The sequence below is a fragment of the Pholcus phalangioides genome, unplaced genomic scaffold (genome assembly GCF_987345545.1).
Source record: "Pholcus phalangioides strain wild (caught in Gottingen) unplaced genomic scaffold, Ppha-v1.0 ptg000009l_1, whole genome shotgun sequence".
NCBI lineage: Eukaryota > Metazoa > Arthropoda > Arachnida > Araneae > Pholcidae > Pholcus > Pholcus phalangioides.
In genome coordinates, this window is record NW_028301602.1 from 32787485 (window position 1) to 32798915 (window position 11431).

The following is an 11431-nucleotide window of genomic DNA, read 5'->3' on the forward strand; positions in this document are numbered from 1 at the left end:
TAGTGGTTCGCAAATTAATATATTTTTTTCGTCTTTTAAAAGCCGAAATTTATCCCAAAATGTTTTGACGTATAATAAGGCTTCTTTTTATTTTCCTTCAAAAATTGTTAGTGTCTGTGGCTCTAAATTAGCTATCTCTAGAAACTTCCTCCCCGATATTCTGTGAATTTTTTTAATTTAAATTTTTCTGAATGTATGAACTTTTAATTCAGTTATAAATTTTTCTCAACAGTAGTAATGTCTAAGATCACGTGGATTTTTTACGGTTAACTTACAGCTAAACGCAATGAAGCTAGGGGCGATTCTATGGAAAAAAATTTCTCCCGGTCATTTTTCTTAGTGAACTTATTTCGAGAAATTACGGTGCATTAAGTATACAATTGAACTTGGTTATAACGTCAATTGGTGGTTTCGGCCAATTCCTATATAGCATAATATTAATTCCCCCGCATAGACGCTCCAAGTCGAGAACTTCCCAAATCGAACACTTCGAGATGAGCGCGGAAGATGCGATATGTCGTATGTACTGTAAATTTCAGTGAAGAATGTGGAATACAAAAGAACTTTCCATAAAATTCGAAAACCGATAAAGAGGCTTGGGATACATCTGTTTGCATGCTTAACGGGCTATGTAATTGCTGGACCAAAAACCATCTTGATCTTGGGGGGAAAACAAAACCGATGTACAAAAATAGAATATCCAATTTCGCCAGATGGCACACTCTACGCCAGCGGTTCTCAACCGGGGCTCCGCCATATAATTTTTTTACTAAATGGTCTCCGCGAGTCAAAAAGGTTGAGAACCGCTGCTCTACGCTAATCGCCAAAAACACGAAGAAAGCACGCAACGATTTATATTATGACTATCAATGTGTGTGAATGTTAATCTGACATATTTGCCATTTTTTAAATCTTTTCGATGAAATATATTTTATGAAACTACAGATTTTTGCTGCAGCATTGCATTTCTAGCCAAGAGTTATTTTTAAGGACAATCGGCAATTTCAACGACCATTGGCAACACTTGGCGATATCCAGTATTTATAGTAGTAATTTCCCCGATCAAATATGGTCACGATAATCATACATAGTGTGCATGAAGTTGTTTCATCTTATATATAAATGTGAAAGTATGTATGCATGCTCTTTATACAAATCTACAGTTTTAGACCGATCGTCGCCAGATTTTGCATATATACCAAACAGGACCGGGATTGAACCGTAGGCTACTTTAAAAGTTCGTCAGAGCTGGGCAAATGCCCGAAATGGGCGAAAAACTGTCGGGCAACAATGGTTTTGGGGCACTCAACAATTACTTTCGGAACGTTTACGTTGGTTACCAACAATGCATTTCAGACGTGTATATGTCTTTACGATGGTTTGTCACATCTTTAACGCTGCCATCATTACAGTTTATTCCTTTATAATGGTTTGGCTCTTTTCCAATACTCCCAGTAATTGAAGAAAACCCTGGAAGCGCCAGATATTTTTGCTTGCATGTATACAGGGTGTCCTGTAAGTGCTAATGTGGCCTTTATCTCATCAACCACCCATCGTTGAGGTATAGTTTCAATTTAAAAAGTGCTTAAAAGGAGTTTGAATAATATTCGCTGCAGAAGCTGGACATCTGACGTCACTAACAGAGAACAACTACGACGATAAAACAGGGAATAAAAATGTTCTACGCCAGCTGATGAACTCAATGCTTGCCTCAAATCATCAGCACTCTACTTCACCAAACACCAACTCTGGCCATATCACTACATTGCAATTTACTGCCATTAGTGAGATGGGTTGGAAGTGAAGGTGCTGTCTATCGGTGGTCGCCTCGAGTTTGTTAGGACATCAACACTCTGGCACGAAGCTAAAAAATTATCATTATCCACCAACATGCGAGTTCAACTGCAAAATGACTCAGCACTGCTATCATTTTCACATCAGTTGATAAAACTTGGCAATGGAAGAATTCCCGTAGACCCAAGCACTGGACTGATAACGTTCCCAAATAGATTTTGCCAGTTATTATATATATATAAACTCAGTTCAAGAACTTGCAGACAAAGTCTTCCCAAACATTCAACAAAATCACCGAAACCATGAGTGGCTTTGTGAGAGTGCGATTCTGGCACCGAAAAATGAGTGTGAACAAGATCAACGGAAAAATCCTAAAAATTATTCTGGGAGACTCCACATCTTACAAATCGGTTGACACCGTCACAGACACAGCGCAGACAGTTCTGTATCCTGCAGAATTTCTGAACTCTTTGGATATTCCGGGTGTGCCACCACACAATTTGACCCTCAAAGTCGGAGCACCTGTAATGCTTTTAAGAAATTTGGAGACACCGATACTCTGCTATGGCAATAGACACTGCGTGAAGAAATTCCACACTTATATCATTGAAGCAACGATTCTAACTGGATGTGCCAAAGGAGAAGACGTCTTCATTCCACGTATCCCAATTATCTCCTTATGCCTTTCACTTTCAAGCGATTACAGTTCCCGATTCGTTTAGCTTTTGCCATGACAATCAACAAAGTGCAAGGCCAGTTGTTAGCAGTGGCAGGTATCAACTTACTTGAGCCCTGTTTTTCACACCTTTTCGTCACCTGTTCGCGTGTTGGTAATAGCAAAAATTTGTACATCTACACACCAGATGGAAAAAGAAAAATATTGTGTATCCACAAGCGATTGCCTGAAGATTTTAATTAAAATATTTAAATATAAAAGTAATTTTCTCTTACTTGATGCAGAAATTTTTTTGTAATTAATAAGCTATACATATATAAATTTTTTACGGGGCGGGCAACGTCGCCGGGTATCAGCTAGTCTTATATATAAATGTGAAAGTATGTATGTATGCTCTTTATACAAATCTACAGTTTTAGACCGATCGTCGCCAGATTTTGCATATATACCAAACAGGTCCGGGATTGAACCGTAGGCTACTTTAAAAGTTCGTCAGAGCTGGGCAAATGCCCGAAATGGGCGAAAAACTGTCGGGCAACAATGGTTTTGGGGCCTCAACAATCACTTTCGGAACGTTTACTTTGGTTACCGTGGTTTCTAACAATGCGTTTCAGACGAGAATATATGCCTTTACAATGGTTTGTCACACCTTTAATTCTGTTATAACAGTTTATTCATTTATAACGGTTTGTCACATTTCCAATCCTCCCAGTAATTGAAGAAAACCCGGGAAGCGCCGGGTATTATGGCTAGTTGATTATAAATACGAAAAATATCGGATGCAAAGGCTTGAAAACTTGTAAGGCCAGCTCAGTTAAAACAATTCCGTAGAATCTTCGATGTCATTATACCCGAGTTAGACTACGTTATTTTACCTAATGACACTCAAATTTTTTAGCAAATTATAATTTTCTTTTCAAATAAAATAGTCAAACACCTATACAGGGTGTCCTGTAAGTGCTAATGCTTTATCTCGCTACGTTGTAGAAGTAAGTTTCCAGTTTGAAAAATGCTCAAAAATTTTCTCAAAACTGGTAAAGGGTAGTAAGTACAGCGCGTCACGAAATAAAATCTATTTTTATGCGGTCTCCTTGTCCTCTAACCTCCAATTAACGTGTTGCCCTGTATCTCCTGAAGCCAACAGAAAAATTCCATGTGTTTCCAAGAGCAATATTCGCCGAGATATTTGAATTCAAAAAGTTATGAAAGAACAGCGAAAACTATCCCTCATTTATGCTGTCCTTTCAGATTTTTGAATGAGAATGTTTCTGAATATTGCACTTAGAAACGAACTTTCCTTTGGCCTCGGGAGAGCACAACTTTCTAATTGGAGAAAGGGAACCTATTAGAAATTTGTTTTGTTACACTGTATTTTCACTCTCAAATCTGGTACAGGGTAATTTTTGAACGCCCTTTAAGCATTTTTTAAATTGGAAACGCACCTCTACGACAGACGACTAATGAGAAGGCTGCATTAGCACTTGCATAACTACTGTATATCAATACTCAAGGGAGAAAAAATATCGCCACATCCCTTTCAGATTCTGCATACAACACAACTGTGTTGGTTTTTTCTTATTAAAAAAATTACAAAGGATTATGGGACTGAATATGAACTTTGGAGACTTATCAGACGGCTCTCAAAGTTGAACTTTCTTCAGGAGACCATAAAAAATCCCCTGAAAGTGTCTCCGGAAAAAGCGCGATTACATAAAATTTGGGAAAAAAAATTTATGCGAATATGGATACGCCCTACATCGTCATGGCTGAAAAAATTTTAACGAAAGTGAATTAGTTCACTAAAAAGATTTCACAACATTTGCTGACATTGCTTTTTTAAACGCATTTTTTGAGCATTAAAACGTCTCGAAAATTCCAAAAAAAATAAATGCTCGTCTGAAAGGAGGATCAAGATTAATTATAGATAAAATTCATAATATATCACCAAAAATGCATCAAAACAAGAGCACAATATTCTTTAGTCTTCTTTCTTCAATATAGACACCAACGAATAAGGCAAATACACGAAAATAAAAAGTCCTAATGCATTTCAACACCAATGGGTGCAGTCTTCAGAGGAAGATTTAACCACTAGTCACGCTGACCGAGAACACTCGATTGCTCAGCGGAAGTAGTAAGTCTGTTCACTTCAAACGTCGTGGTCAGAATTTATTCGTTGGTGTCTTAATATCATTCCTCTAGCCGAAGTCTGTCAGATGAAATAGTTTATTCAAAACACTTCCCCCCCCCCATTATAATTAGTATTAATACTTCATTTCGTGATAACTCTTAAGTCTTCTAAAAATTAATCTTTAGTTTTGTAAAAGAATTCGCGATAAACATTTTAATTTCACTCATTCCCTGTAATTTTGTGTCAAGCGCCATCTAAGGACACATTTATAAAAAAATTCACTGCAAACCTAATTCAGGATTCGAAAAATTAAGTCTTAATTCAACACTTTGCTTGTCCCGCTAGAATAAAAAATTTGGCGCCCCCTAGTTCCGGTCCTGCCCTATAGTCACATCCCTTCTTTGTGAAGTTAATATATATAATTAACTCCCATGCATATGCTCTGGTCTATATCGCATAACTCGTCCCTAAACATGCATGGACACATTCGGAACCTGTATAGCGGACAGATTTAAGTCTTCAACATTCTTTGATTGCCTGAAACCAATACATGCCCCCGAAAACCTAAACATAGGGAAAAAAAAATTTATGAATAAGAACATCGCTTAAGAGGGATAAATGATGACACCAAAATACTAAAAAAAAGGGAATGATTTTATTTTACACAATATGAATTCAAATGAATACCCTCGTCAAAATACTAATGCTACGTCGAAACTTATGATTCGTCTACAAATATCTCAGAAGTTTCATCGGGAGGAGCGATGACTTCGTTATTCCTTAACGTTCCGTGAATTGATCATCTTAAAACTTTGTTTCGTTTCCTTATCTTTGCTCTTTGGTTCTTGTACCAAATCTAAAAAAAAATAATAGTTAGGGATAAAATATAAAGCAATAGAGTTAAATAGATATGAGGAAAAGACCCGCGCTGTAGGGGGGAGGGAAGGATGAATGCTGTTATGTGGGCAATCGGCCTCCATATCCTGCAGCAGGGTCCCCTAGACTGGATCTTGGTCGGGGCCAGATTTTAAGGGCCGTATAGTGAAACTAGTGGAAAATTTTTTCCGAGTGTCCCAGGAAAAGGCACCACCACCCTTGTGTGGGCCATGTAAGCAGCTCACTATGCACTTACGCCAATGCAAGGAGTACCTGACGTATTAAGGCAAAGAGCCTCTAATCAATGCGTGGTAGTTACAGTACAGCAAGGCCGTAGCAGGGGGGGAATTGACGTCCTTCCGTACCTGAAATGTGAAAATGTATGAAATATGGTGTCGACCATATGACTTTGGACTATTCCCCGAAACACTAGTTGTCCACCGAAAAAATTCAAATATTTTAGTCAAAAAATTAAAATATCTAAAAAGGAAATGCATTTTAAAAAAAAACCAAATTTATTGAAATCCTTTTTGAAGGTTGGTAACAATGAATTTCTTCTAGAGAAATTTCTAGACTCCTTCCTAATGGTCAATACTGCGTACACCCCCCCCCCCCCCAAGGTTCGGGTAATGAAATAGATTCTCAAGGAAGACTTCTAATCAAAAAGTGAAATCTAATGATCACAAGAAAAACTTATTTCCAAACAAATAAAAATTGAACTTTAATATACACGATGCGATCGCCCCTTTGCCCGCCCCCAGTATTTGCCTATGCCTTGGACTAAATTTATTTCTCGATGGCGGCCCGTCTGTCTCAACCAAGGTCCCCAAAACAGAAGTGAGAAAGTTTCCATTTATTGAATTGATGAGAATTTGTAGCGTTTGGAATTTTATAAATAAGGATCTTAAACCACAGACTAATTTACAAACGACATTAACATTGAATAGGGAGAAGGTCCTACTTGTCCAAAATTCAATTCGAGATAATCAAGTTGACTTTCGAGAAAAACCTGTACTGTTCTTTTACTATATAATTCACATATGAAACCTGCCAGGAACGAAAAGTTGTGGTTACACTCAATGTTTAGATTAGTTTTCCCAAACCTGTTGCACCAAAACCCTCTTCAGAATTTTTACCACCACCCCTTCCCAACTCATGCCACACCGTATGATTTTATGTTTCCGCCTTCGAGGGCAGATTTTGAAAACTTTGGGGAAACTCTGTTTTAGATCTTATATTTATCGAATCTATTCATAAAAATGACGTGGAATTTTCGGACATCTACTGTTCTCTCCGCTTCAATTACCGAATTACAATTTTAGACTTAAAAATAATGCGATGACTTAGAGATTTAACTAACGTACTTCCGGGGCGGAACAATAGGGCTGGGCTAACTTCCAGAGAAACAAAAACCTAAAATCACCGAATTTTTCGGAGCGGCAAAATCATGTATGTGCCCCCAAAGATCCTAGTTATGGTCCTGAAGTATTTAACATCTTAACAAATGTAGAACCGGAAAATCGCCACGCAAGTAGGAGAGTTAATTTTCTCAAGTTAACTTGACACCATTATTTTGGGCACCACTAGGAAGTCGCTTAGGTCTACCTAACAGTTTACCGGGCTCAAAGTATAAAATTTTAATGCAAAAATATCCTTACCGCTAATTTTTGTTCGGAAATCCTCAATGTTTTGGAAAGATGACTTTTCGTCTTTAAGTCGAGATAATGATTAATATTAAAAAGTGAGACTCCAGAATCTCTAACTGCTCTTTGCTGTAAACTGTTCTGGATCTCTTACTCTCAGTATCATCTGAAATTTAAAAAGTGAAAAAGTTAATGATAGCATTTACTTGAATGACAAGAAATGAATTTATTTAGAAAATCAAAATTAAAGTCATTTTGCACGTAATATCTATAATTCACGTAACTTAAACTTCAATCCATTTTTACGGGTGTGAATCGTAGGATTTTTTAGAAAAAGTACGAAAAGGTGCAGTTAGTACATTTTTAATCGAAACATATCAGCAATTTAACTAGAGTGAATTTTTCAATTAGCTAAAATGGTTAAGTGCAAATTAGTTTGCTAAGCAATGTTCTGCTTTAAACTAAGTTGAATAATTTTTATTTAAAATTTTTGTTCCGATTCTCTCAATTTGGTGAGATTTTATAAATCTATGAACTCAAAATTTAAGCATCTGTCGAAAAACGACAAGGAATCAACTCATACATACAACATAAAATACAAGATATTGTAATTTTATACTGGAGTGCACCAAATGATTTACTTTCTAAAATACCAGAAGTAATAAATAGCAATAATTGTTTTTACCATGTACTGTGGATCCCGCTTATAACATTTCCCCGTTTAGTATGACTTATGTTGGCGGTTCCAACTCACTAATGCTGATAGAGATTTCCCGTTTAAAGCATTTTCCCGCTTACGACGACTTCCATGACGATTTTTTTGCGAAAGTTATGAGCGGGATCTATTGTATATAGAGTGGACGCTCGATATAACGAGCCCTTCGTTTCTTCAAAAATGAAAGTTGTATTGGGAGAGTCGTTATATCGTTTCACTCGCATATGTTTTTCCCAATATACTCAAGTATCTCAATAATGCACTTAGAAACGTGGTGTCCGAAGAAAAAGGTTAAATTCATTTTAACCCCTTGCTACATGAATGACATTTTTTCTAAATAGAAATATTCCCCTGGATCAACGGTTCTCCAGTAAAATTCCATGCGCCCCGTTACCTATGCACCTTGTACAGCCAAAAAAAAAATTACTTAAGAAAATTAGTTTCAGATGCACTTTAAATAAATATGTTCTGGTAAAAACATCGTTGTAGAGAGAATTTAATAAATTTTAACCTTTAACTATCATAAGTGATAAGTTTAAAAATACATTACAAATAAAAATAAATGCATTCAAGCTCCGTTATAACAAACTTCTGAAGACAGAAAAAGTGATTATATTCGGAGGTTACCAAAACTGAACATGGCAATAGAAATTTCGCTCTTTATATTCGAAAGTGATAGAACGGGTGGGCTCGACTAAATTACACAATACTGCAGTTGTTTTTTTACGTTGGAATCGTTCGAGTCAGGCTTCCCTGCTGCTTGTCCCTTCATGCGGAGTAACGGTTCAACCTTCAAAGACAGTTGTCAACATCAAATACAGTGAAACCTCGATATAACGATACTACACGGACCAAGAAAACATCTTCATAGCAGGATTGTCATCATATGGAGAAGAACCAGAGATTAATGTTAGACTTCGTGCCTTTCCAGACAAGACTGGAAAAATATAGTACAGATTTATCGTTACATCGATTATCGTTGTAGCGAGGCTTCACTATTGTTAAAACGAATTCACCTAATACGAAATAAATATTTTTCCACATTAGATATAAAAACAGCATTTTATCCCCATTTACGAAATTTGATGTGAATACGACTTTCATATCTCAAAATGCTCGAAAAATACGTTACCTACAGTTTTCCTTTGCTAAATTTGCATTAAGTATAAATATATACGAAATGATTTTTATAATAATTTTCAATTATCCTAATATTTAGGCCAACTACCAAATACTTATTACTGGTTCACAATGCTCTTCAAATGAAGAGAAATACGATCCAATATGAAAACACATGGGATAGGACCAAAAATTTCATTAGTCATATGCGGAGTTAGTTATGAACCGCGTGACAATATAGCACGATTTCCGCACTGTATTTTATGGTATTCATATGTCAAATTTGTGTACACATACCTTGAATATTTCCGGGTATACGATCATTTCAATCATACCTTTCTTTAAAAAAAAAGGGGCAACAAAAGTAATTAAAAGATGGGAAAAATGAAAAATCTAAAAAAAATTGAAGTTCTAAAAATTTTAGATCAACTTCGGATAGGCCTACTTGAAACAGCCAAACTCCACTATAACAAATAAATTTCAGGTCCCATCCCATAAAATATTAAATTGGATACAGTGGAAATTCAGAAAAATTGAATCAAGTTTTAGGTCCCTTGAAATGCGTTATAAGGAGGTTCGACTGCATTACTTTTATGTAAAACTAAAGTATGGGAAAACATCCGAGTTGACAACACTCATGCAGACTTTTAAAAACAAATTTATTCAACAAAAAATGACTACTGAAATCTCGATTTAACGCTACTCTGCGGACCCGGAAAAAATATCGTTGTAGAGGGACTATCGTTATATCGAGAGGCAGCAGCTTAATACTAGAGTATAAGCATTTCCAAACAAGACTCAAATGTAGAGGGATTTATAGTTATATCTAGTACCGTTATAGCGAGGTTTCACTGTATATTCACATTAAAGAAAATATAGAATTTGAATTAAATTCCGTTGAAAAAAAAATGCATTAAATTTGAATTATTGAGAAGCGTTTCGGAATATAGTGATGCATAAATTGTTAAATAGATAAATTTTGGAATTTCATACAACAGCTGACGGAAAATCTCGATACAGCGGTACTCTGCCGACCAAGAAAAAACATCGTTGTAGAGCATGATTCTTGAACAACTGCTGCAGCCCACTGGTGGGCCGCGAGAGGAACGTAGGTGTGCCACGAAAATTTTTTATGGAAATTCGACTAGGTCATTTTTAAAAGAAGTCAGAGCATTTCATATTTTAACATTCCTGAAACAAAACTTGAATTGTGATTTTACTACAATTAACAATAAATTGTTTTGTTTGGGTTAGTAATTAAATCATTAGATTGAATTTCTATTCGAGTGCCGCGAAAGTAGTAGTAAATGTCGCGAGGTTGACATCAAGAGGCGGCAGTTTAACATTAAAGTAGGCTTGGAGCATTTACAAACAAAGTTGAAACGTCGTTGTATATCAGTTTCCCAAACTTTGTTCCATTGCCCCCCTTATCCAGGAAATTTTTCCTCTCATTGCCCCTACTCAAAGCGAACCCATAAGATCCCATGTTAAACCAGTAGCTTCTATCGCCCCTGGACCATTCCATCGCCCACCGGGGACGATATTGCCACTTTGAGAAACACTGCTGTAGAGCATAGTTTCCCCAAACTTTGTTAAATGATATTGCCTTCCCCCCTTTAGAATTTTTCCTCGTCGCCCCCCCGACTACATTGAACCCACAAGATCCTATGTTATATTCACAGCTTCTATCGCCCCGGACTATTCCATCATCCACCAGGAGGGGAAGATATTGGCCACTTTGGAAAACACTGTTGTAGAGGTACTTGTACAGATATTTATCCTTGTATCGAGTAGGCCTATCGATGAGCAAGGTTTCACCTCAAATGCACGATATTAACATTTTGTGAATTGATATGGACCCAGCACGTGAAAAACGATAAGGAAATAAATTTTTCAATAAAGATGAAATTACCTTTTAATTTTTACATACACCCCCCCCCCCCAGCAAGCGAAATAATCTCAATAGAATTTTTTATAGAATTGAATAGTTTTTAAAAAAACTCTCACCAACGACCATCGGCTCCGGATATTGCTCTTTTTCCAATAATGGCTGCTCCACCATCCTAACATAACCGGAACCCACCGGTATGTATGGGTTTGAGTGGAATTGAGTAGTTGGATTCCATTCCTTCTTATTAGCTGTGGCGCCCTGCTGCATCTTTACTTCGCTTTGAGATTGAATAGGCGACTTCAAAGAGTTACCGTCACTGCTATTCAGCAGTATCGATATACACGCTCCTACTATTACTGATGTGTCCATGTTCGTTGAATCTCTTCTTGAGTGACCGCACCTTTCGCACCTGCTTAAGTCCGGGCAGAACGATCTGGTTATAGTAACAGAAATGAAAGTATATATGCACTTACGATCACCTCAATCGGCTGCAGTACAATCGGGGAGCAAACATTCGCACGTTTAACGACGGCACGATTGCTGTCGCAGAACACAACCAAATTTTTGCACAATTGAAATTTGACGT

General features: G+C 36.8%; 1 protein-coding gene across 1 annotated transcript; it reads right to left on the reverse strand.

Annotated features, from left to right (window-relative positions):
* Nucleotides 1-7180: 7180 nt before the first annotated feature.
* Nucleotides 7181-11224, reverse strand: LOC149082846 (uncharacterized). Its single transcript, XM_089236903.1, has 2 exons — nucleotides 10962-11224; nucleotides 7181-7286 (listed from the first exon to the last, which is right to left on the reverse strand). The coding sequence occupies exons 1-2, from the start codon at nucleotides 11212-11214 to the stop codon at nucleotides 7189-7191; spliced, it is 351 nt and encodes a 116-aa protein (XP_089093029.1). The 5' UTR covers nucleotides 11215-11224; the 3' UTR covers nucleotides 7181-7188.
* Nucleotides 11225-11431: the final 207 nt, after the last annotated feature.